At 39.1% G+C, this 27,713-nt stretch overlaps 1 protein-coding gene across 2 annotated transcripts in view; it reads right to left on the reverse strand.

The window, feature by feature from the left end:
- Positions 1–27,713, reverse strand: part of SPDYA (speedy/RINGO cell cycle regulator family member A) — a 32,136-nt gene that overhangs the window by 1,447 nt on the left and 2,976 nt on the right. The window contains exons 2-7 of one of the 2 annotated variants that reach the window (XM_003262678.3): positions 26,808–26,881; positions 25,262–25,511; positions 22,471–22,529; positions 19,230–19,315; positions 12,820–12,991; positions 3,629–3,926 (exon numbers count right to left, since the gene is read on the reverse strand). In XM_003262678.3, the coding sequence (XP_003262726.1) occupies positions 3,629–3,926; positions 12,820–12,991; positions 19,230–19,315; positions 22,471–22,529; positions 25,262–25,493 (847 nt within the window). In that variant the 5' untranslated portion in view covers positions 25,494–25,511; positions 26,808–26,881. The remainder of the gene's footprint in view (positions 1–3,628; positions 3,927–12,819; positions 12,992–19,229; positions 19,316–22,470; positions 22,530–25,261; positions 25,512–26,807; positions 26,882–27,713) is intronic. The other variant, XM_012501477.2, reaches the window with a different exon arrangement.

Raw genomic sequence — 27,713 nt, forward strand, 5'->3', positions numbered from 1 at the left:
TCTTTCAGGTTATCCATATTTTACAGATAAACAGTGACTTAGAGTGATTAGGTCGCTGTTTAAATATAGATGTTTTATAGGTTTTTAGTCGTGTGTGTGTTTTGTTTTTTTTTTTTTTGAGACAGGTTCTCATTCTGTCATCCAGGCTGGAGTGGAGTGGCGTGATCATGGCTCATTGCAGCCTCAATCTCCCAGGATCAAACAAGCCTCCCACCTCAGCTTCCCATGTAGTTGGACTACAGGCACATGGCACCACGTCCAGCTAATTTTTGTGGGTTTTTTGGTAGAGACGGGGTTTTGTCATGTTGCCCAGGCTGGTCTCAAACTCCTAGGCTCAAGCAATCCTTCTGCCTTGACCTCCCAAAGTGCTGGGATTATAGGTGTGGAGCCACCATGCCTGGCCTGTTTTATGGGCTGTAAAATAGTAATGCCTTGGAGGGTAAATGCTACCATTCCTAGATTTATCTCTTAGGCTAGAAGTATTTAAAATTATACATGTGTGTAAATTTTTTATTAAATAACATATTACAGAACGTAGAACATTTTAAAGTAAAATCTCTGCCTTTTTAGAGTTTACAGTCTATGATAGAGCTTGACATTAATCACACAGATGTAAAACTAAAACTGTTATAAATTCCCCCCAAAGAAGTACAAGGTACTATGAGTAACCATAATGGGGGACTTTGCCCTAGCAAGTGACAACTGAGCTGAGACCTGAATGTAGGAATTAACTACAGCAGGGAGAATGGGAATAAAAAGTGATGCTGGGGCAGAGTGGAAAAGACTGGATAGATGGGGATGAGGCCATGCAAGTTCTTATATGCCCATGAAGGAATTGGTCTATCCTAAGAAAAATGGGATGCTACTGAAGAATTTAAGTAAGGGGTGACATGTTTAGATCTGTGTTTTGAAAATCACTCTGGCTGCATTTAGACAAGTGATTGAATCAGGAGCAGAGTATTCTGGTGTTATATTTCTGTATGATAACTAGCTGAACATTTATACAATAATGATGCCTTTATAGCTTTTATAACATTTCCAGATACAGTTATACATTGCTTAACAGTGGCAGTACATTCTGATAAACACGTAGTTGGGCAGTTTCATCATTGTGTGAACATTACATAGTGTACTTACACAAACCTAGGTGGTATAGCCTACTACACACCTAGGTTATATGGTATAGCCTACTGCTCCTAGACTGCAAACCTGGATAGCATGTTACTGGACTAAGTACCATAGGCATTTATAAGACAATGGTAAGTATGTGTGTATCTAAACATAGAAAAGGTATTGTGTTGCACTACAGGGCTATGATGTCAGTAGGTGATAGGAATTTTTCAGCTCCATTATAATCCTTCCTTTTTTTTTTTTGAGACAGAGTCTTGCTCTGTTGCCCAGGCTGGAGTGCAGTGACACGATCTTGGCTCACTCTAACCTCCGACTCCCGGGTTCAAGCAATTATCCTGTCTCAGCCTCCCGAGTATCTGGGACTACAGGTATGTGCCATCATGCCCAGCTAATTTTTGTATTTTTTTTAGGAGACAGGGTTTCACCATGTTAGCCAGGCTGGTCTCAAACTCCTGACCTTAAGTGATCCATCCACCTGCCTTGGCCTCCCACAGTTCTAGGATTACAGGTGTGAGCCACCATGCCCAGCCATTATAATCTTAGGTGAACACCATTCTGTATGCAGTCCCACCTTGAGTGAAATGTCATTATGTGGTGCATGACTATATAGAAGTTCTGAAGTGTTTTTGTTTTTGTTTTTGTTTTTTGAGACAGAGTCTCACTCTGTTGCCCAGACTGGAGTGCAATGGCATGGTCTTGGCTCACTGCAACCTCCGCCTCCTAGGTTCAAGCAATTCTCCTGCCTTTGCCTCCCAAGTAGCTGGGATTACAGGCACACGCTCCCACACCTGGCTAATTCTTGTATTTTTAGTAGAGATAGGGTTTCACCATGTTGGCCAGGCTGATCTCAAACTCCTGACCTCAGGTGATCCGCCCGACTCAGCCACCTAAACTGCTGGGATGACAGCAATGAGCCACCGCACCTGGCCTGAAGTCCATTCTTTAATTCCATCATGGAATACTCCCTTTCCTTCTACCCTTCTATTTAGCTAGTAATGAAATTATGTCATTCATTTAATGCTTTGAATGCCTATTATGTGTCAATCCCCAATTGTCTACTTTGAGAAGGGGCTGGCATAAGAGCCAAGAAAAGTTCTGCCCTTCACTCCTGTTTCACGGAGAATACTTAGTTTCTGTTTGGCACATGGTGCTCAGTAGATGTTGAATTGAACAAGACCTTTTTAACAGTATCCATTCATTTCCCCTCACTTCCCTTTTGTGTGTGTGTGTGTGTGTGTAGTTTTCTTCTATTTCTCTTCTTTTTCTTTGGTAGTTGTCCATTCTAGTCAATCAAGGCCCAGCTTAAGCCCTTTCTTCAGCCCTCCTCCAAACAATAAGTATTACAGTCTGGTTTATGGGACAGATACCTTCTAATGTTAGCTTTCTATGTCTGGCTGTCCTGTAAACTAAGGATTTGAGACTGACTGAAAACTGTCATCCCAATGCCTTCCAGAGGCCCTACCTTTATACCCAGTAAATAGTCACTAAAACTTTCCTCCTATCTTTAAACCTACACTGGATCATGTTTTTGTTTTTGTTTTTTGAGACGGCATCTAGCTCTGTCACCCAGGCTGGAGTGCAGTGGTGCAGTCTCAGCTCACTGCAACCTCCACTTCCCAGGTTCAAGCAATTCTCCTGCCTCAGCCTCTGGAGTAACTGGAATTACAGGCATGCACCACCACCATGCCTGGCTAATTTTTCTATTTTTAGTAGATACGGGGTTTCACCATGTTGGCCAGGCTGGTTTCGAGCTCCTGACCTCAAGTGATCTGCCCGCTTCAGCCTCCCAAAGTGCTGGGATTACAGCTGAGGCCAGGAGTTCCAGACCAGCCTGGCCAACGTGGTGAAATCCCTCACTACTAAAAACACAAAAACTATCTGGCCATGGTGGCACATGTCTGTAATCCCAGATACTTAGGAGGCTGAGGCATAAGAATCACCTGAACCTGGGAGGCGGAGGCTGCAGTAAGCCGAGATTGTCCCGCTGCACTCCAGCCTGGGCGACAAAGTGAGACTCTGTTTCAAAAAAAAAAAAAAAAACTGGTTTTGGAGGACTCAATAATGACATGGGAAAATACTTTGTGATAAATGAAAAAAGCAGGCCTAGATATATAGTATGGTTCTAATTTTGTTAGAAAAGCATACAGAAGGAAACCAATAGTTGGAAGGTGAGATTACAAGTATATTTTCTTCTTGAAACCCTTTTGAATAAAATAAACATTTCAAAAAAATGATTCAGGCTCTTAAAATACTGAGGCTTATGGTGCATTAGTTTTCAACTTAACATAGGTCACATTAAAAATCTGTTTAGGTGGGTCACCACAAAACAGATATGGACACAAGACAAAAAGTAACTGAAAGGGGAGAAAGTTTCAAGATTAATTTAACTCATATTGTTGGAGTATATAAATTATTATGTATCCCTGCCAGCAAGGACTGACTAGAGCTCAGTAAACAACATGCATAAATCTAATTCCGGCATATTGCTAAATCATACCTTCAGAACAGGTATAAGCTTGAGAAGGATCACCTATTATGTCCATTGACAGTGAGTTGTATGAGTCCTGAGAATGTTTTTCTGTCACCCCTGCTGTATGACTGGATAAAGATGATGATGAAGACAATCCCAGTCTAACATATCTTCTTTTTTTACCACAGAGTGAACAATCTACTGGTGTGGCACTAGGTCCCCGGGGCAGCTGAACTTCATCTCTCTTGTAGTTTCTGACAGCTCCACTGTGATGAACAGAACGTTCTCTTTGCCAGATATAATGGGTTGGTGCAATGGCCATAACCTATAATAGAAAGCTAACTTTTAGAATGTTAGTAATATTTCAAAATTTACTAAAATTGAGTTCAAAACGTATAACTCAAGAACAACTGTCTCTAAAGTGAAGATAAAAATCCAGATTGCTGATTTAAAAAACAAAACACTTCCAGATAAGGCAATATTACTAAAAAGTGACTCATTGCTTGGATCTTTAAGACAATAATTGACAAAGTAAATTATTTTAAACAGGAAATAGGGCTGAAGCAACCTTCCAGGTTGTCAGGGTATTTATTTTTTAATTCTGAATATTCTAAATTTGGGAAGAGAATACAGTTACTCCAAAACAATATGTAATTCTTAACTTTGGAATGTATTGGTTTAAAAAAAGTTAATTGGCTGGGCGCGGTGGCTCACCCCTGTAATCCCAGCATTTTGGGAGGCCGATGCGGGTGGATCACAAACTCAGGAGATCAAGACCATCCTGTCTAAAACGGTGAAACTCCATCTCTACTAAAAATACAAAAAAATTAGCCGGGCATGGTTGTGGGCGCCTGTAGTCCTACTGCACTGCACTCCAGCCTGGGCCACAGAGCGAGACTCCGTCTCAAAAAATAAAAGTAAAAATAAAAATAATTAAGTTTCCCAGCTATGTGTGTTATGCTAATCTTAAAATGTCTGCAATTATGACAAGATATATGGTGAATAAGAACATAGGTAAGTTATTTAACCTCGCTGTTCCTCAGTTTTGTCAGCATGGAGATAATAAATGTCTATTTTAGAGGGTTGCTGGGAAGATCAGATGAGGCATTATTTATAAAGCCTCACTATCTGCCAGGCATTGTTCTATAAGGTTTGTTAAATAAAACATGGGCTTTAGAGTCAGGGTACACTTAGTTTCTTACCCTGGCACTGCCACATGCTAGCTGTATAATACTGGGCAAGTTATTTAACTTTCCTGGGACTCAATTTCTTCATCTCTAAAATGGGCATATCATCTACTTCACAGGATTATTCTGAGGACTTAATGATGTGTAAAATCATCACATAGTGAGGATCTGGCAAATGACAATTATTTAACAAGTCAAGCTGGGGAACTGTACATATGTGCTAACCTCATGAAATCTAAAACTTCTAAGCATTCTAAGCAAAAGTCTTTAGTTACAGTCATCAACGACTCAAAGTAAATGAGAACTGTAACATTTGAGAGCTAGACAGAGCCTTATTAATTGCCTAGAGCAGTGATTTTCAAAACATTTAGAAAGTCCGGGTGCAATGGCCCACTCCTGTAATTGCCAGCATGCCCAGCTAATTTTTGTATTTTTAGTAGAGACGGGGTTTCACCATGTTGGCCAGGCTGGTCTTGAATGCCTGACCTCAAGTGATCCACCCTCCTCGCCCTCCCAAAGTGCTGGGATTACAGGCGTGAGCCACCTTGCTTGGCCAAAAACTGTTATTTTTGCAATAAGTTCATCATAGTCTCTCCACATACTAACCCACCTAGAAAAATACACAATCATGCTTATTTTTAAATATGTCTACATATATTTTATACACACATAATCATATAATTAGAATTTCACTGTGATAAGTGAATTAAAAATAAAACTGTACCAGAGTCAAGAGAGCTAGATTTTCATCTTAATTCTGTTACATTCATATCTATATACCAAATTCCTTATCTCCCCAAAGAATCCAGTTTGCTTCTCTAGCCTTCCCTGTTTCCATTATGGAGCCCATTACTCTTCCTGTTATATAGATTTGAAACTGACAGTTCCCTCTCCCATGTACCCTATATCCATCTGGTTACCAGGTAATGATAATTACAATTTTTTAACATTTCTGACATCTGTTTCATTTTCTTTAGCACTGCTATCAATTTTCTTCACACCCTTGTTTCCAGTTATAGCAAGTTTAGCAGTTTCCAATACATTCCCTATATTGGATCTCTTTTGCATACTGTCATTGGATTATTCTGTCAAAACACACTACTTATCTCATTGCTTTCTAAATTCCTCATCTGGAATCAAGTAATAGATAGTGAAGAACTCAGCTATGATGATATTGTGGCATCTTCGCCAGAGTATTAACTGGAATAGAGAAAAACTTCTTGATTAAATTGCTACCCTCCATGATGCATGAAAGGGGCTGGAAGTGTAGTCTAACTCTCTCATTAGATAGGCATCCTCCCTAATGTGTGAACCAGTTTAGAAATTAAACCATCACGAATGTAAATAAATACCACCTTAAAGGAGTTGTTGATAAGATCATCAGGTAAGAAGATAAAATCAGAATAAACAAAGAAATGGTCCACTCTTTTTTGGAGAAGCCCTACATATATTTTCCAATTTAATCACACCCCATCTCTTTCCAAAAAAGAATGATGCAGCTGAGAAAAAAGGGGAAAAAAATTTCATTGAGCTTAGACCCAAAAGGGAAATCTCGACTAAAAGGGGAAAGCAGACATGCCAGTAATAAAATGTAATAGAGTCGTTGTGGTCAAGGATAATACCTGGCTCTTAGCTTCTTTGCAGCCAAGATTAAAAAAAGAGACAATTAAAAAACTCATTATTTGAAAAGACAGCACATGTTCTTTCTTATGTCAGTGGTGTATAATGCAAACTGCACTAAGTTATTAGTGTCTGCTACTTATTAACTTCATGGCCATGGACAAATCACAATCTTACTAAGCCACAGTTTTTGCATCTGTGAAATGGAGAGAATACTGCGGCTATTTAATTCCCAAGACAAGAAATAAATGCATTTTCTAAACTAACCAATATGAGAGGTTTATATGGAGGCTAGATGTCACAGAAAAAAGGGAACACTAGGAAGTCATTAGATGTTCTGGCTCTGCCACTTCTATGATTTTGAGTAAATGCCAGCCTCCTTGGTGCTCAGTTTCATTAGCTGTGAAATGAGGATGCCACCACCCTCACAGCTATTTGTGTGATAATTTCTGTAAAAGTCATAATTTGTAAAGCACTGTGCAAATGTAAAGTATTATTATTGTAAGCTAGTTTGTAGCTACTATCTTAACTTGAGGTTATTTTAGGATATGGGACTAAAGAAATGTTTCATTTGGCAGTATGCCAGGCTTTCAGTAACAAATGTATAGAACAGTTAAATTTTCAACAGTATGTCTTGCTACTTCAGGAATGAGAATGGGGTGATATAATACTTCTTTACAATAAACTCCCAGGGCACTGAACTTGGTGTGTTATTCATAAAGTAGTTGTCCAGTGAACACTTAACAGAACAGGATAAAATCTACTAGGCAGTTACCTTTTCTATACGCCAACATGATTCAAACATACCTTGTTGGAACAGCCAAAAAACAGCTTCTCTATCTGCCACTGGAGTAAGCAGCAGTGCAAAGTGAGCTCAGTGAATAATTATTTTATAGTTTATTGTTTCCCTATTTAATGGATAAGAAGGTATGAAAAAGAATTGGAAGTTCCATTCATTTGATCAGTCAACAAATATTTATTGACTACCCACTATGTGCCAGGCACTATTCTAGGCTCTGGAGCTAGACTAAGAACAAAATAAGGCTGGGTGCTCACGCCTGTAATCCCAGCACTTTGGGAGGCTGAGGCAGGTGGATCACTTGAGATCAGGAGTTTGAGACCAGCCTGGCCACCATGGTGAAAACCCTGTCTCTACTAAAAATACAAAATAGCCGGGCATGGTGGCGCATGCCTGTAATCCCAGCTATAATCCTAGCTACTTGGGAGGCTGAGGCAGGAGAATCGCTTGAACCCAGGAGGTGGAGGTTGCAGTGAGCCGAGATCAAGCCACTGCACTCCAGCCTGGACAACAGAATGAAACTCTGTCTTAAAAAAAAAAAAAATAGGGTCAGGCACTATCGCTCACATCTGTAATCCCAGAACTTTGGGAGGCCAAGGTGGGAGGATTGCTTGAGCCCAGGAGTTCAAGGTTGCAGTGAGCTATGATTGCACACTGCAGCCAGCAGCCTGGGTAACGGAATGAGACCCTGTCTCAAAAACAAAAACAAAACAAAACAAACAAATCCAAAATAAAGACCCTGCTCTCTTGGAATCTGTATTTTAGTGGGAGGAAATTTATTAACAAGATAAATAAGTAAAAAGGAGTCTGTTACATGATGGTTGAGTGCTATGAGGAAAATTGGAACTGAGAAAGGGAATACAGAGTAATAGTGGGAGGAACTACTTTTAATTTTAACAGCTTTGAAATGTAATTAAAATACCTTACAATCACCCAATTGAAATGTACAATTCAATGATATTCAATATATTCAGAGTTGAGCAACCCTAACCACGGTCAATTTTGAAACATTTTCATCACTCTATAAATAAAGCAATCACACTCCATTTTCTCCCTTCTCTCAGCCCATGGTAAATACTAATCTACTTTCTGTCTTTGAATTTGTCTATTCTGGACCTTTCATATAAATGGAATCATACAATATGTCATCCTTTGTGACAGGCTTCTTTTATGTAGCATAATCTTTTCAAGGTTATCTGCGTTGTAGCTTGAACCAGGTACTTCTTTCCTTTTAATTGCCAAGTAATATTTCATTGTAGGGATATACCTTATTTTGTTTATCCATTCTATCAGCTGATGGACATTTAGGTTGTTTCTACTTTGGCTATTATGAATAATGCTATGAACATTCATGTTAAAGTTTTTTGTGTGGACATAGTTTTGTTTTTATCCTTTGGCATACATAGCTAGGACTAGACTTGCCGGGTCATATGGTAACTCTGTTAACCTTGTGAGGAATTGCCAGACTGTTATGCAAAGCAACTTCCCCATTTTACATTTCTGGAAGCAGTGTGTGAAGGTTCCAATATCTCCACATCCTCTCCAATACTTTTATTTTTGTTTATAGCCATCATAGTGGGTGTGAAGTAATATCTCATCGTGCTTTTGATTTGCAATCCCTGACAGCTAATGATGTTGAACATCTTTTCAAGTGTGTGTGTGTGTGTGTGTGTGTTTTAGCAATTTGCATACCTTCTTTGGAGAAATGTCTATTTGGATTCTTTGCCAATTTTTTAAATTGTCTTTTTATTATTAAGTTGTAAAGCTCTTTATATTTCTAGATACAAGACCCTTATCAAATAGATGACTTGCAAAAAAATTTTTTTCATTTTGTAGGTCATCTCTTCACTTGGTATCCTTTGAAGGACAAAAGATTTTAATTTTGATGATGTCTATTTTATATTTTGTTTTGTTACTTGTTACTTTTGGTATCATATCTAAGAAACATAATTCAAGGTCATGAAGACTTACCCCTATGTTTTCTTCTAAGAGTTTTATGGCTTTAGGTTTTACATTTAGGTCTTTGATCCATTTTGAGTTAATTTTTATATATGGTATAAACCAGAGGTTCGGCTGGTTTATATCTAGTTGTCCCAGCACCATTTGTTGAAAAGACTACACTTTCCCCATTGAATTTTCTTGGTACCCTTGTCAAAATTCAATTGAACATAATTGTGATAGTATATTTCTGGATACTTCTATTCCATGGAGGGAGATACTACTCTATATAAGGTGATAAGGAAAGGTCCCTCTGAGGTGACGTTTAAACAGAATCTTGAACATAGTTAGGAAGTGAAGCATACTGATATTTGGGGAACAACATTCCAGGTTATGGGAATAGTAAGTGCAAAGACCATGAGATGGGAGTGTAACTGGTATCTTTGAGGTAAGGAGGCCAGTGTGGCTTGAGTGGAAGAGCAAAGATATGAGATGAAATCAAAGAGATAAGGGAGGAGGGCTGATAGACCATGTAGGACCATGACAGGGACTTTCTCTTTTACCCTATGTAAGGCTGGAAGACACTGGAGGCTTTTGAGTAGAGAAGTCATGATCTGACTTACCTAAAAAAAAAATTACTCTGGCAGCTGTATGAAGAATAGATTATAGCTGCGTATGGTGGCTCACACCTGCAATCCCAGCACTTTGGGAGGCCAAGGTGGGAGGATTGCTTGGGCACAGGAGTTTGAGACCAGCCTAGGCAACATAGCGAGACCCTATCTCTACAGAAAATAAATTAGTTGGGCATGGTGGCACACGCCTGTAGTCCCAGCTACTTGGGAGGCTAAGGCAGGAGATCGCTTGAGTCTAGGAGGTTAAGGCTGTAGGTAGGATGGACGATAAGATGTGAGCATGTGGACAGTCTGTTCTACTGCTTCTGTTTTCTCAGTAAAAGAGAGTAATGCATGATTGTTGTAACTGAAGTGTGTGGACAGAGATGGGAGATATTAGAAGTGTACTAGATTTTTTACTTCATTACATTTACAGTTTATTGTTTAGACAATAGATAAGCAAATAAATAATTACAAATTGTATTCAGTGCTACAGAAGAAAACAAAGTATTGTGATAAGGATAATGGAATTAAATTCATTTAAATAAGGTGACCTTTTTGAAAAGGAAAAACAAGTTCCATTAATTTTTTTTCATGTTGCTAAATTTTAAAATTATGAAAAAGCATTAGGAATAATATAACAAACATCCATATCCCTACTGCCTAGAATTAATAGATGTAATACTGCTTTTTTTGCTTCAAGCCTTTTTTATTTTTATTTTTTGGGACAGGGTCTTGCTCTGTTGCTGAGGCTGGAGGGCAGTGGCATAATCATGGCTCACTGCAGCCTGAATCTCCTGGGCTCAGGTGATTCTCACACCACAGCCTCTCAAGTAGCTGGGACTACAGGTGTGCACCACCACACCTACCTAATTTTTTGTATTTTTTGTGGAGACAGTGTTTTGCCATGTTACCCAGGCTAGTCTTGAACTCTTGGACTCAAGCTATCCAGGCCACCTTAGCCTCCAAAAGTGCTGGGATTACACCTGTAAGCTACCATGCCTGCCTGCCCTTTTAAATTAAAAGAAATAATATAGTTTCTGGTAGATATTTACTAAGTGCTCACTAAATCAATGTATATTAATGAATAAGTTAATTCTATCAAATCTTAAGATTTGTAAGTATATCAACATTTATCAAATTTTTCTGAACTAATACTAGAGCTTACAGTGACCACTGCTTTCCATTTAATTTTCTACTCTAGAATTTTTCTGTAGTTTGAAATACTGACTTTATTAAAAACCAGAACATTTGGTAAAATAACTGATTATTAAATTTTTAGTGTCTTGCTGAGTTATCCTAATAAGGTTTGGCATCAAGGAAACAATATATTCTATGTGAAAAGCGTTATGATTTTAAAGAATATTTAAATTGTACACCATTTAATATATGTGTTAAATAGTGTTTCAATTTTGGGAACCTGAAATTTCACATACTTTACTGAGCAGAAATTATTATTCAACTCCAGTGTTATTGTAATCCTAAATAAGATATTTTGGTTTGTTCATATCACCCTTTTTCTTTCTTTTTTTTTTTTTTTTTTTTTTTGAGAAGGAGTTTCACTCTTGTTGCCCAGGCTGGGGTGCAATGGCACGATCTCGGCTCACCGCAACCTCTGCCTCCCAGGTTCAAGCGATTCTCCTGCCTCAGCCTCCCTAGTAGCTGGGATTACAGGCATGTGCCGCCACGCCTGGCTAATTCTGTATTTTTAGTAGAGACGGGGTTTCCCCATGTTGTTCAGGCTGGTCTCGAACTCCTGACCTCAGGTGATCCGCCCGCTTTAGCCTCCCAAAGTGCTGGGATTACAGGCATGAGCCACCGCACCTGGCTATATCACCCTTTTTCAATATATTGATGATCCTTTAGACAGAAGAAATACACTAAAATAAAAGTACTTACTATAAGCCGGGTGCAGTGGCTCACGCCTGTAATCCCAGCACTTTGGGAGGCTGAGGCAGGCGGATCATGAGGTCAGGAGATTGAGACCATACTGGCTAACACGGCGAAACCCCGTCTCTACTAAAAATACAAAACGTTAGCCAGGCATGGTGGCGGGCGCCTGTATTCCCAGCTAATTGGGAGGCTGAGGCAAGAGAATGGCGTGGACCCAGGAGGCGGAGCTTGTAGTGAGCAGAGATCATGCCACTGCACTCCAGCCTGGGTGACAGAGCAAGACTCTGTCTCAAAAAAAGTACTTACTATAGAAGTAGGCTGCTCTGAAAAATAGAAATGACAATTTTTTTGTTTGTTTGTTTTTGAGATGGAGTCTCGCTATGTTGCCCAGGCTGGAGTACAGTGACACCATCTCAGTTCACCGCAACCTCCGCCACCTGGGTTTAAGTGATTCTCCTGCCTCAGCCTCCCAAGTAGCTGGGATTACAGGCACTAGCCACCACATTTGGCTAATTTTTGTATTTTTCTTTTTCTTTTTTTTTTTTTTTTTGAGATGGAGTCTCGCTCTGTCACACAGGCTGGAGTGCAGTGGCGCGATCTCTGCTCACTGCAAGCTCCGCCTCCTGGGTTCACACCATTCTCCTGCCTCAGCCTCCCGAGTAGCTGGGACTACAGGCGACTGCCACCACGCCCAGCTAATTTTTTTGTATTTTTAGTAGAGATGAGTTTCACCATGTTAGCCAGGATGGTCTTGATCTCCTGACCATGTGATCTGCCCACCTCGGCCTCCCAAAGTGCTGGGGTTACAGGTGTGAGCCACTGCACCCAGCCTAATTTTTGTATTTTTAGTAGAGATGGGGTTTCACCGTGTTGGCCAGGCTGGTCTCGAACTCCTGACCTCAGGAGATCCACCCACCTCAGCCTCCCAAAGTGCTGGGATTACAGGCGTGAGCAGGGCTTGCCCGGCTGACAGTTTTTAGTTATGGTGATAATAAGACAGCAACATTGTAATACACAAGTTGTATTCATGGTAATGATCAATGGTCTACTCTACATATTAAAAGAAAAAAAACCCAGAATACCAAAACATTAGAAGCACGTTAAAAAACAAGGATAATTAGATAAACAGAAAACAAAGATTACATATATAAAGCATTTTAAAATTCTTACCTCCTCACAACATCGCCTGCTTACAATAGCCCTATAGTCAATTCTATCCCAGAGCTGGTCCCTTAACTTTAAGAAATTAGGGAACAATTTTCTCCAGTTTTTCCCTAAAGCCCATGGAAAAATTTCATACTTGGTTTCTTCTTCATCTTCTTCAACTGTGTTAGCCAGATACCTAACAAAGAAGATCACAACCCAAAAAAGAAATGGGTAAAGGACAGAAACAGGTAGTTCACACACACCAAAAGACATAAAAGTGGTTTATAAACACATGAAAGGTGTTCAACGTTACTTAAAGAAATGCAGTTCAAAAATAGAGATACATGTAGTTAATTTTACCTTGTTGGGTTCTAGGTATTTCTTATTCCTACAAATCTTGAGCTTTGTTCTGGGATGCAGTTAGTTACTTTGAAATAGTCTGATTCTTTCAGATGTTGCTTTTATGATTTTTTAGGTGGATCTGGAACAATGTTCAGTCTGGGGCTAGTTATTCCTCACTACTGAGGCAAGACCTTCCTGAGTACTCTTCTCAATGCTCCATGAATTAAGGAATCTTTTCAGCCTGGCTGGTGGGAACAGCCACTATTTGCAGCCCTATGTGAATGTTAGGCAGTATTCCTCCTAATCTTTTCTTAACATCTTTCCCCAGATTCAGGTAATTTTCTTATACATATATGAAACTCAGCATTCTGCTAAATACTTGACGGGGACCAGGCATGCACAGAAGCAGGAAAACATGACTCATCATAAGGAGAATAATCAATCAAAATCAACCCCAAACTGATACCCATGGTTGACATAAAAGATAAGGACACTGAAACAGTTATAACTATTCTGTATGTTCAAAAAGTCAAGTAGACATATTGAAAATATGCTTTTAGAGATGAAAACTACAATGTGTACAATGAAAAATACACTGATTGGGATTAATGGCAGATTAAATACCACAAAGAAAACATCTGCGAATTGAAGACACAATAGAAAGTATTCAAGATGAAATACACAGAGAAAAAAGAAACAAAAATCATAAACACAGGATGAGGGCCGGGCGTGGTGGCTCACGCCTGTAATCTCAGAACTTTGGGAGGCCAAGGTAGGCGGACTGCTTGAGCCCAGAAGTTCAAGACCTGCCTGGCCAACACAGTGAAACCCCATCTCTACTAAAAACACAAACATTAGCTGGGCGTGGTGGCCTGCGCCTGTAATCCCAGCTACTTGGGAGGCTGAGGCAGGAGAATCGTTTGAACCCGGAAGGCAGAGGTTACAGTGAGCCACTGAGATTGCAACACTGCACTCCAGCCTGGGTGACAAGGGGAGACTCTATCTCAAAAAAAAAAAAAAAAAAAAAAAAGAAAAGAAATTAAGAAAAAATAAACAGAGCATCAGTTTGATATGGGACTTCAAGAAATAGGCGGAATTGGAGACTCTGAAGGCCAGTATCAATAACAATGAAGGATTCCTTCAATGCCCTGTAATCTGAATAGGGCAGACAGAAAATCAGGTGGACAGAAGACATTTGAAGGAGTAACAGCTGAAAGTTTTTGAAATTTAATAAAAACTATAAACCTACAAAGAAGTTCAACGAACCTCAAAGCACATGAAACATGAATAAAATTAAACCAGTGAACACCATAATCAAATTGCTCAAAACCAGTGATAATGAACAGACACTTCTCAAAAGAAGACATTTATGCAGCCAGAAAACACATGAAGAAATGCTCATCATCACTGGCCATCAGAGAAATGCAAATCAAAACCACAGTGAGATACCATCTCACACCAGTTAGAATGGCCATCATTAAAAAATCAGGAAACAACAGGTGCTGGAGAGGATGTGGAGAAATAGGAACACTTTTACACTGTTGGTGGGACTGTAAACTAGTTCAACCATTGTGGAAGTCAGTGTGGCGATTCCTCAGGGATCTCGAACTAGAAATACCATTTGACTCAGCCATCCCATTACTGGGTATATACCCAAAGGACTATAAATCATGCTGCTATAAAGACACATGCACACGTATGTTTATGGCCGCACTATTCACAATAGCAAAGAGTTGGAACCAACCCAAATGTCCAACAACGATAGACTGGATTAAGAAAATGTGGCACATATACACCATGGAATACTATGCAGCCATAAAAAATGATGAGTTCGTGTCCTTTGTAGGGACATGGATGAAACTGGAAAACATCATTCTCAGTAAACTATCGCAAGGACAAAAAACCAAACACCGCATGTTCTCACTCATAGGTGGGAATTGAACAATGAGAACTCATGGACACAGGAAGGGGAACATCACACTCCGGGGACTGTTGTGCGGTGGGGGGAGGGGGGAGGGACAGCATTAGGAGATACACCTAATGCTAAATGACGAGTTAATGGGTGCAGGAAATCAACATGGCACATGGATACATATGTAACAAACCTGCACATTGTGCACATGTACCCTAAAACCCTAAAGTATAATAAAAAAAAAAAAGAAAAGAAAAAAAAAATAAATAAAGAAGAATTATGAATTTAAAAAAAAAAAAAAAAAAAAAGAGTAAATCTTAAAAGTACTCAGAGAGGCTGAGCGCGGTGGCTCACGCCTATAATCCCAGCACTTTGGGAGGCCGAGGCGGGCGGATCACGAGGTCAGGAGATCGAGACCATCCTGCCTAACGCGGTGAAACCCTGTCTCTACTAATAATACAAAAAAATTAGCTGGACACGGTAGCGGGTGCCTGTAGTCCCAGCTACTCAGGAGGCTGAGGCAGGAGAGTGGCGTGAACCCGGGAGGCAGAGCTTGCAGTGAGCCAAGATAGCGCCACTGCAGTCCGGCCTGGGCGACAGAGCAAGACTCCATCTCAAAAAAAAAAAAAAAAAAAGTACTCAGAGAAAAAAAAAACATTAGATAACACAGGCACCATGATTAGGATGGGGTAGATTTCTCATTGGAAATAATACAAGTCTCACAGATGACTTTCCAAGAAAAACAGGCAACTTACAATAAAAATATTACAAAACACATAAGGGAACAAGGTACCAAGAACAGAAACAGACCCTGAAATCTGAAAGTAATGGAATAGACACAAAACGTAAGAATAACTATTTCCAGTAAAATTAAAAGTACCTTGATAATACAACAAATGCAAAAGTATATTTGAAAAATAAGAAAATACAACTTTTATAAATGGAAAATTTTATAATGAAATTAATTAGCATATTAGACATAAGCTGAAGATAAAATCAGTGAACTGAGAGATAAATCTAAATAAATGATCTAAAATGCAGCCCAAAGAAACATACATAGAAAACAGCAAAGATTGGCCCAGCTGGGTGGCTCACGCCTGTAATCCCAGCACTTTGGGAGGCCGAGGCAGGTGGATCACGAGGTCAGGAGATTGAGACCATCCTGGCTAACACGGTGAAACCCCGTCTCTACTAAAAAATACAAAAAAATTAGCCAGGCGTCGTGGAGGGCGCCAGTAGTCCCAGCTACTCAGGAGGCTGAGGCAGGAGAATGGCGTGAACCCGGAGGCGGAGCTTGCAGTGAGCTGAGCACTCCAGCTTAGGCGACAGAGCGAGACTCCGTCTCAAAAAAAGAAAAAAAGAAAATAGCAAAGATGGGGATGGGTCCAGTGGCTCACGCCTGTAATCTCAACACTTTAGAAGGCTGAGGCAGGTGGATTGCTTGAGCTGAGGAGTTCGAAGCCCAGCCTGGGCAACATGGAGAAACCCCGTCTCTACAAAAAAATCCAAAATTTAGCTGGGTGTTGTGGTGAATGCCTGTGGTCCCAGCTATTCGGAAGATTGAGGTGGGAGGATCCCTTGATCCAGGGAGGTGGAGATCGCAATGAGCTGAGATCGCACCACTGCACTCCAGCCTGGGCAACAGTGAGACTGTCTCAAAAAAAAAAAAAAAAAAAAAAAAAAGAGAGAGAGAGAGAAAGAAAAAGGAAATTTCAAAGATAAGTGATGTGGAAGACCGAGGGAGCCATAACAAGTTTAATTGGTTTCAAAAGGAGAAAAAGGAGATAGCAGAGGAAGAGGAATATTTGAAGAGACAGTGGATAGAATTTTCTGAATTGTCTGTTGAAAGGCATCAATCTTCAGGCCAGGCTCAGTGGCTCACGTCTGTAATCCCAGTACTTTGGGAGGCTGAGGCAGGTGGATTACCTGAGGACAGGAGTGTGAGGCCAGCTTGGCCAATAAGGTGGAACCCTGTCTCTACTAAAAATACAAAAGTTAACCAGGCATGGTGGTCTGTGCCTGTAGTCCCAGCTACTTGGGAGATTGAGGTGGAAGGATCACTTAAACCTGGGTGGCGGAGATTGCAGTGAGCCAAGATTGTGCCAGTGCACTCCAGCCTGGGTGACAGAGCAAGACTCCATCTCAAAAAACAAAAAAACAAAAACAAAAAACATGAATCCTTAATTTTCAAATCCAGAAAGCTTACCAAATCCCAAGTAAGTTATTAAACAGAAACCAGTGCCAAACACCAAAGAAAAAGAGGTCTTAAAAGCAGCCAGAAGGCCAGGTGTGTGGCTCACGCCTGTAATTCCAGCACTTTGGGAAGGATGGCTTGAAGTCAGGAGTTTGAGACCAACCTGGGCAACATGGCAAAACTCCATCTTTAAAAAAAATAAAAAATAAAAAATTAGCCAGGTGTGGTGCTATGTGCCTGTGGTCCCAGCTACTCAGGAGGCTGAGGCAAGAAGATCACTTTAATCCTAGAGGTAGAGGTTGCAGTGAGCCAAGATCATGCTGCTGCACTCCAGCCTGGGTGACAGAGTGAGACCCTGTCTCAAAAAAAAAAAAAAAATTAAGAACCTCCTATATGTTAGTAATTGGAAGATGAAATAAAATGTTATATGTTCCTTGCCCATAAGGAGCCTACAATTAAGTAGAGAAGGCAAGTAAGTATGAAACAAATAATTGTGAAAGGTAATGTGGAAGAATGATAATAGAAGTTCAGAGTCTTATAAGAATACACAGAAAGGAAACATTATAAGACTGTATAGAAAGGAAAAGAATGCATATATATATGCATTCTAAACATTATAAGACTGTATGTAAAGGAAAAGAATGCATATATATATATTCATGTATATATATATATTCATATATATATTCATGCATTCCCAACTGCAGCATTATATGCAGCTATAGGGTAGAAAAGGAAATATATTCTTTTTTTGGTTTGTTTCCTGAGACGGAGTCTTGCTCTGTCTCCCAGGCTGGAGTGCAGTGGTGTGATTTCGGCTCACTGCAACCTCCACCTCCCGGGTTCAGGCGATTCTCCTGCCCCAGCCTACCGAGTAGCTGGGATTATAGGTGCCTGCCACCACGCCCAGCTAACTTTTGTATTTTTAGTAGAGACAGGGTTTCAACCATGTTGGCCAGGCTGGTATCGAACTCCTGACCTCAGATGATCCACCCGCCTCGGCCTCCCAAAGTGTTGGGATTACAGGCGTGAGCCACCGTGCCTGGCCAGAAACATATTCTTAAATAATACAAATTCTAAATGAATTCTGACCTATAGATTGGAAAACCATTTCACAGATTGCAATGAATATAAACTAATATAAAGTCAATGGAAGAATTGGAAGATAGACTGTATTCCTTTGTCACAGCTCGGTGTGTTTAGTAAAAGAGCCAGTGAATACCAATGGGATCAAATATGAATAATGCCTATGTTATAGATATAGGTCCACAAAGACTATGTTTAGAACATTTTCCACAGGTTGTTCAATGTAAAAGGGCAACGATTATGGTGATTTTTACTATATATTAATTGAAAATTTCAGAGAATATTCTGGTTTTAAAAAATATCTAAGTCACAAAGAGGAGAATTTGGAATAATTTATATGGAAGCATTCTGAAAAATGTAAAACATGCAATACAAACTGAAGTGGAATACTCCAAGAAATCTTGGCCAGGCGCAGTGGCTCACACCTGTAATCCCAGCACTTTGGAAGGCCGAGGCGGGCAGATCACGAGGTCAGGAGATCAAGACCATCCTGGCCAACATGGTGAAACCCCGTCTCTTACTAAAAATACAAAAATTAGCTGAGCGTGGTGGCACGTGCCTGTAATCTCAGCTACTTGGGAGGCTGAGGCAGGATAATCACTTGAACCAGGGAGTCAGAGGTTGCAGTGAGTCAGGATCGTGCCACCGCACTACAGCCTGGCAATAGAGCAAGATTCCTTCTCAAAAATAAATAAGTTTTAAAAAAAAAGGAAATCGTAGGCATATAGCATGATGTGGAAAAAAACATAAAAATATCCTATTAAAGTAAAAAATGTATAGCATTTATACAGGAAGGCCTATTCAAAGATATACATAAGGTTTTAAACAGCCTCTGTTTTAAATAAGGTGTAATATATATAATAGATAACACAAAAATCACTTAGTAGAAAGTATACTTACAGAGCAATAAAGAAATTTATCCTGGTATGCTCACTTATAGTAAATTTAGCCCTCTTGAAATAAACAAAGGTCATAGCCAAAAGATACTATAAGGAAAAAAGTTAAAAATTAATATTAATGTTTTGCTTTCATAAATAAAACTGCTTTAAAATAGTTAACTTTAAAATTTTCTGATGAATAAGCTAAAACAATAAAGTGTTACTTATTATATAATTGTGTACTTAATTTTTGGCTTCCTGTAATCCACCATGTGAACAGTGAAAAGTAATTCTTGACTATTTATTATATCATTATAAACTAGAATGGACTCAATAGTTTGAGCTAAAATCCCACTTTTATCTAATTCAAATTTCAAACCTATACAGAAATTGAAGTAGCAGCAAAATGAACAGCCATGCATCCTCACTTAGATGCACCAAATTTGCCATGTTTGCTATCTCTATTTGTGTGTATGTATGTGTATATATAATTTTTCTAAACCCTTTTAGTTGCAGAAATCCATACTCACTTTTTAAAATAACTTTTTAAAATGATTTCCAAATGACTGCAGAAATTAGAATAACATGGCTCTATTTTCATGGGGAGAATGTGTTTTAAATATATTATTAGAAAGATACATCTCTAGCCTGATTATTAGCACATATGCCAGGTTCTGTCTGTTCAAATTAAAAACAAGTTATAATAATGTATCAGATTATCTCTCATAAGACATTTATTCATCCTATTGTAACAGGATTTGCCACAAAGGTGATACCAAGTTTTCACGGTAACTTCCAGTAAAGTACTCTTGAGAGTGTTAAGACAGTACTCCAGGTAGTTACTTTCCAAACACTGCCCCCTTCTGCGCAACAACTTTACTGCACCTTAAAACCATAAAGTTTAAAACTTCCTGACGGGCGCAGTGGCTCATGCCTGTAATCCCAGCACTTCGGGAGGTCGAGTCGGGTGGATCACAAGGTCAGGAGTTCGAGACCAGCCTGGCCAATATGGTGAAACCCTATCTCTACTAAAAATACAGAAAAATTAGCCAGGCGTGGTGGCACATGCCTGTAATCCCAGGTATTCGGGAGGCTGAGGCAGGAGAATTGCTTGAACCCGGGAGGCAGAGGTTGCAGTGAGCTGAGATCGCGCCACTGCACTCCAGCCTGGATGACAGAGTGAGACTCCATCGCAAAAAAAAAAAAAAAAGAAAACCACATCATAACTCCACATGAATTGTATATTTGATATTACAGCATTACTGTTAATTTTTAAAAGTACTATGACATTGTAATTGTTTTAAAACAGCCCTTAACTTTTAGTGATATACTGTGAAATATTTATGGATAAAATGTTAGGATGTCTGGGATCAGCTTCAAAATAATCGTTTTTGGTGGGAGGCATTAGAAGAAACAAGAACGGCCACAGTTGATCTATTGTAGCTAGATGAGATGCATATGGAGGCTCTTTGTTCTATTCTATTTACTTCAAATTGTGTATGTTTTAAATTTTCCAAAATGAAATTTAAAAAATTTTATAAACCTTCTTCTAGTGTATCCTTGTCATCTTAAGCTTAAATAAAAATCTTCACCCCAGTACTTTGTATTTAATCACAAGCTAACCTTCCATTCATTCCCTTTACTGTTGGCTAGTAGTGATGTAAAGTCACGCTTAATTTTCAAATATGACTGCTTGGTACAAAATGGCATTTACAAAGCTGAAAATTCTTAGCATGAGAAATTTTTTTCTAAAAGAAAAAATTGAAAAATACAAAGCTGAAATTTTATTTTATTATTATTTTTTTGAGACAGAGTCTCGATCTGTCACCCAGGCTGGAGTGCAGTGGCTCGGTCTCGGCTCACTGCAACCTCTGCCTCCTGGGATCAAACAATTCTCCTGTCTCAGCCTCCCGAGTAGCTGGGACTATGGGTGGGCACCACCACACCCGGCTAATTTTTGTATTTTTAGTAGAGACGGGGTTTCTCTATGTTGGCCAGGCTGGTCTTGAACTCCTGACCTCAGGTGATCTGCCTGCCTCAGCATCCCAAAGCGCTAGGATCACAGGTATGAGCGACAAAGCTGAAATTTTAACCATTCAACAAAATCTAAAGAACATAGAAACATCGCTGCTCCCAGTGTGTAAGTTAGACATTCTTTTATGAAACACTGATTCCTAAACATGTTAAACTAATTTTACCCTACAAATCACTGAGATTTGTTTTCTCTGACTTACAAAATACTAAAATGCAGACTACCTTAGTAAAGTAAATCTCAGAATACTTTTTCTCCACAGCCTGATAAAAGGTAATAACTGATCAAAATGTATTAAGTCTATACTGATTTTCTGTTTGTGGTTTTTTGGTTTTTGTTCGTTTTTGAGACAGGGTCTTGCTCTGTCACCCAGGCTGGAGTGCAGTGGTGGTATCACAGCTCACTGCAGCCTTGACCTCCCTGGCTCAAGCAATCCTCCTGCCTCAGCCTTCTAAGTAGCTATGACAACAGGTATGAGTCACCATGTCCAGATAATATATATATATATATATTATTTTTTTTTAGAGACCAGATCTCCCTATGTTGCCAAGGCTGGTCTTGGAACTCCTGGGCTTAAGTGATCCTCTCGCCTTGGCCTTCCACAGTGTTGGGATTACAGGCATGAACTGCCACACCTGTTTTGATTTGTTTTCAATCAAATACAAATTTAAGGTCATTTAAATGTAATCAATAATATTCTACAATTCCTCAAGTATAGACTGAATCTATGCTATATGCTAATTCCAGAAATTAACGTGTAAAGCTTCTGCTTTGAAGGAGCAGTGCAGGCTAGCTCTTATTTTTTTAATTTTTAAATTTAATTGATTTATTTAGAGACAGAGTCTTGCTCTATTGTCCAGGCTGGAATGCAGTGGCACAATTGATTATAGACTGTATCCTCCAACTTCTGGGTTCAAGTGATCCTCCCACCTCAGCTGGGTGGCTGGAACTACAGGTGCATGCCACCACACCTGGCTAATTTTTAAATTTTTTAGAGATGGGGGTCTCACTATGTTGCCCAGGCTGGTCTCCAACTCCTGGCTTCAGGTGATCCACCCACCTCAGCCTCCCAAAGTTTTGGTATTACAGGTGTGAGCCACTGCACCAGGCCACTAGCTCTTTTCTTAATCATAACTAATAAGATAGAAAATTCTTATAAGGTCTTATTAAAGCTCTAATGGTTCAGTTACATTATAATGCTGGTTAATGGTTATACTGTTACCAAATTTACCTTGTCTGCAATTTTACAGCAGCAGTCCATCCACAAGAAATCTTGAATTAAATCATCATCTACAACAAAAGATAGCTATAACTTGTCTTTTAAAAACATAATTAATTTCTATGTCAAGAGATTATACATGGTGCTTAGAAATAAAACAAAGATGAATGAACCAGTGTTGCCTAAGGTGGAGTTTTCAGTTCTTTGGTGTATCTACCATTGCAAAGACTGTACAGCTTTATCCTTCATCATCCCATCTGATTTGCCTTAATATATGGCTCAGATTGGAGAATGGTAGAAGTGTTTGGTTTACTGAATATCCAATAGTATTTTTAGTTTTGCATTCTTCTCTATCTCTATTCCACTTTCTATTACTCAAATACATATGAAAATGTCTATATAAAAAGGATTCATAATTCATTTATAATTAACATTTTGAAAAAACTATTAGGATAGAAAGATCAACAAACAAACACATTGTTAAAAATAACATCTAGAAAGTAGGTAAAATATTTCAATTCTAAAGGGCTAAAATATATAATCTTAAAATACATTAATAGTTGTCAGAATGTAATCTAGAAAAATCTACTTTTTTTCCATTCCCCCGCTTTTTTTTTTTAAAGAGACAGGGTCTCACTATGTTGCCCAGGTGGGCCTTGAACTCCTGGGCTCAAGTGATCCTCTGGCTTCAGACTCCTGAGTAGCTGGAACTACAGGTGCATGCCACCACACCAGGCTCCTCTTCTTCATTTTAAGTAAAAAGGCATAACTTCTTTATATTCATTTGTGTATACTAAAATATCATCAATGTAGTCACATGGAAAGTTCCAAGAATAACTACTGATTTCCTGAGAATAATAATTTCTGCCTTGCTAATTTTTCTTCCTTTTTTAAACAGGGTCTCACTTTGTCACCCAGGCTGGAGTGCAGTGGCATGATCTTGGCTCAACTGTAGCCTCAACCTCCTGGGTTTGAGATCCTCCCACCTCAGCCCCCCAAATAGCTGGGACTACAGGTATGCACCACCATGCCCCGGTAACTTTTTTTTTTTTGTATTGTAGAGAGGGGGTTTCACCACGTTGCCCCAGGCTGGTCTTGAACTCTTGAGCTCAAGCGATCCACTTGCCTTGGCCTCCCAAAGTGCTAGGATTACAGGCATGAGCCACCATATCCAGCTTTTTTTTTTTTTTTTTTTTTTGAGACAGAGTCTTGCTCTGTCACCCAGGCTGGAGTGCAGTGGCATGATCGCGGCTCAACTGTAGCCTCCACCTCCCAGGTTCAAGTGATTCTCCTGCCTCCGCCTCCCAAGTAACTGGGATTACAGGCATGTGCCACCATGCCCGATGGGGTTTCACCATGTTGGCCAGGCTGGTCTCGAACTCCTGGCCTCAAGTGATCCGCCCCCTTCAGCCGCCTAAAGTGCTGGGATTACAGGCATGAGCCACTGTGCCTGGCCCATTAATTCTATTTATATTTCTTTTTTTTTTTTTTTTTGAGACGGTTTCACTCTTGTTGCCCAGGCTGGAGTGCAATGGTGCGATCTCGGCTCACCGCAACCTCCGCCTCCCGGGTTCAAGCGATTCTCCTGCCTCAGCCTCTCAAATAGCTGGGATTACAGGCATGTGCCACCACACCCGGCTAATTTTATATTTTTAGTAGAGACAGGGTTTCTCCATGTTGGTCAGGCTGGTCTTGAACTCCTGACCTCAGCTGATCTGCCTGCCTCGGCCTCTCAAAGTGCTGGGATTACAGGCGTGAGCCACCGCACCCAGCCTCTATTTATATTTCTTAAGTTACTAAAATGGTACAGCCAGGTATTTTCCCTCGTTTCTCATGATGAGTTTTGGGTACTAAAAAAGTTTGCAGGTAATAATTTTGTTCTGCTCTTAATGAAAAGAAGGGGAACTTTTATTAATATTCTAAATCTGATGGGGAAGCATCTTTATATCTTTTTCTACTTATATTCCTTACATTTTTTTCCTTTTTCATCTTTTCATTTTGCTTTTCTTTAAATCGTAACTAGCTTGCTTTAATGCGCCTGACCTTCCTCTAGAAACAAGGAAGCTACAATCTACCAGACTGTAGCATCTACTTGACTTGATTCATTACTCTAAATATTTTTCAGAACTCATCTATCCCACCCCTTTTTCTAATCTGTTTACCTTATTACCCTACCTCAAAAAAAAAAAAGTTCCCTCTCTTTCCTGGTTAGGAGTACAGTACTACAAAGAAGTTTCTTTTTGCCAATGTTAAGAAATGTTATCAGCAAAGTAGCACTGTCTCATAACCTAAACAAATTCAAACTCAGTTTCATTATATGGACATGATAAAGCATGGTTAATTTTTAACAATGTTCCCAAACTGTTATCCTGAAACTTCTCTAGTGTGACCAAGCTTCCTAGTTTTCTTGGGTTTAGCAGAGAAAGTCCTGGGAAACCCCTTAGGCCCAGTCAAACTGGGTCAGTTAGCTCACCTGAGTCTTTATGTAGTATTTTACTTTAGGTCAAATAAAACTCATGCCATGGACTATGAAGTTGAATTGCCCAGAATTTAAATTTGACATCTTAAGTAGTCTAGAAGCTAGATGAGTATGAATTTTTAATCCATAAGGAAACAAAACAAACAAAAACCCAACATTAAAAAAAAAAAAGACTAAGTAAAACAAAAACAAATTTGGTTGGAGATGAGAAATTTAATACAAAAATAATGATATCCTCTTTGTTCAGAATGAAAACAATTAGATGTTTACATTCTAGGTTTTTAGTACTTCATAATTACCACTATTACAATATTTTAAACCTACCAAATAATTTAAAGAAAGCAGTCATATCCTGACGCTGTATAACCAGACAAGGTCCTTTGGGGCGTTTAGATTTGTTGTTATTATGTGTATTTTTTTCAAATGCTTGCCAATTATCTTTAAAAATAGGACACTTCAGAGTAATGGGCTTTTTAGGCTGATGTGATCTATTTGACCCTGATTTTACATAAACAGTGACAGTAGGTGGTGTCTCACAACACATCTGATTGTGCATTTTGGTTTCCCAATATTCCTGTAAAAATAAAACATACAATTATTCATCACACACATTCATTTCATATACAAACAACTAACTGGATGATACTACCATATGCAGTCATATAAAATGTTACTAAACTTGCCATTAAAATGTTATTTGTGACAGTGACTCCCATTAAAAATTGCTTCTGAAATTCAGTGCTAGGAAAAGCTATGCTTCTTTTGGGTAACAAATAGACATCCTCTTCCCAAATAATAAGATACTGTATGCCATTTTGCTTTGGCTGCAGAACTCGACCAAATTTGAAAGTTAATTATAGAAATGATGCTGACTTCATAATTTATTTGTAGTCTTCTTTTTTCCTGCTAATTTTCTAATTTTTTCTATTCTGCTTGAATTGACATAATTTTATTATATTGTTGTTATATGCCACCTCAAATTTTTTATAAACAAGGACAACTATTTCCAGAACTTATTATCAAGTATTATATTACAAAGCACCCCCCCCCGCCACAAAACCCCATATCTCTTTATTGGTAAATTCCTTGATATATTATAAAATTCACTTATTCAATAAACATTTATTGGTATTTATTGAAAAGTTGAAAGCAATTCTAGCAAAAAATGTAGATGTGCTTTGAAGGCTTTTCATAAATTGGTCTAATTTTTATTTTACTTACTTTTCTGTTTTCCTTTTTTTTCTCGTGTGTGTGTGTGTGTGTGTGTGTGTGTGTTTGAGACAGGGTCTTGCTCTGTCACCCAGACTGGAGTACGTTGGCATGATTACGGCTCACTGCAGCCTCGACCTCCTGGACTCAAGTGATCCTTCCTCCTTAGCTTTGTAGCTGGGACCACAGGGGTATGCCACCACATCTGGCTAGTTCTTTAAATTTTTGTAGAGATGAGGTCTCACTATGTTGCCCAGGCTGGTCTCAAACTGCTGAGCTCAAGCCATCCTCTCGCCTCAGCCTCCCAAAGTGTGGGAATTACGGGCTTGAGCCACCATGCCTGGCCTGTTCTAATTTTTAAAGTTGTAAGTGTATGACAAAGCTATTTGAGTGACTGATTATAAGTGTATATGAATATATGTTGTTATAATCTAATAAAATCTAAGACAAAGTTAATCTATCAATGTTTAACAATATACATAATCATCACCTTCTTTGGTGGTGATTAGTTCACATAATTACTACACTTAGTATTATTTTTGTGGTCAAATACTTCTAGGGTAATGGGAAATGGAGGTATGAATAGGCAACACAGGAAACTACTCTAGGACCCTACTGAGAACCTCTGAATGCAACCTCACAGTGACTCAGGCAGCCATACCTTCCTTGGTGTTCAAGGAGTGAGGTACAGATTCCCCTTCCTGACCCTCAGAAATTTCCCTTTTGAAGGAAGGACTGGAAAATAAGATTGGATTTAGTGAGGTTAGAGCAGCACTGAAAAATATAATGTAAGCCACATATGTAATTTTGTATTTTTAGAGCCACCTTACAAAACAAAACAGATAAAATCACTTTTAATAATAAAGTTTATGTAACCCAATATGTCCAAAATACCATTTTAACATGTAATCAATATAAAAATCAGTGAGATAGTTCACATTCTAAGTCTTTGAAATCTGCTGCGTATTTTCCTCTTACAGCATATCTCAATTCTTTTTTTCTTTTTTTTGTGACTTTAGATGAATATGCTTACATACAAATTTGTTCTGATACTAATTTTTCAACAGTGAAAGTGAAATGCAGTCCTATTTTTAAAAATGAAGTAATTTGTAAGAGAAAAATATGCTCTTTCAGTTTTTAAAGTAAAAATTAAATTATTCACTTTCAAGTGTTTAACAGCCACAAGTGGCCAGTGGCTACCACATTAGATAGTACAGGGCTACATTTTGAAGAACTAGGCAGAGGAAATTATACTTATCTAATTGCTCCTCTCATGCCATCTTTCTTCCTAGATCCTAAAGTCCTGCCAAATTGAAGGCAATTATGTACTTGGGGTACGGGTTATAAACTCCATAGAAAGAGGAATAGGTGATAAAATTGAGCCTTGAGACTTGAGTAAGAACTTTCTGCTCTTTCCTGCCCACCTCATCTGGGAGACAGCTGGAGGCCTCGTCTGCATATTTTTTTCAAAGTAAGAGCAGCCTTAAATCTAGATAGAAAAGCTGGGCGCGGTGGCTCACGCCTGTAATCCCAGCACTTTGGGAGGCTGAGGTGGGCGGATCACCTG

The sequence above is a fragment of the Nomascus leucogenys genome, chromosome 19 (assembly GCF_006542625.1).
Source record: "Nomascus leucogenys isolate Asia chromosome 19, Asia_NLE_v1, whole genome shotgun sequence".
Classification (NCBI taxonomy): domain Eukaryota; kingdom Metazoa; phylum Chordata; class Mammalia; order Primates; family Hylobatidae; genus Nomascus; species Nomascus leucogenys.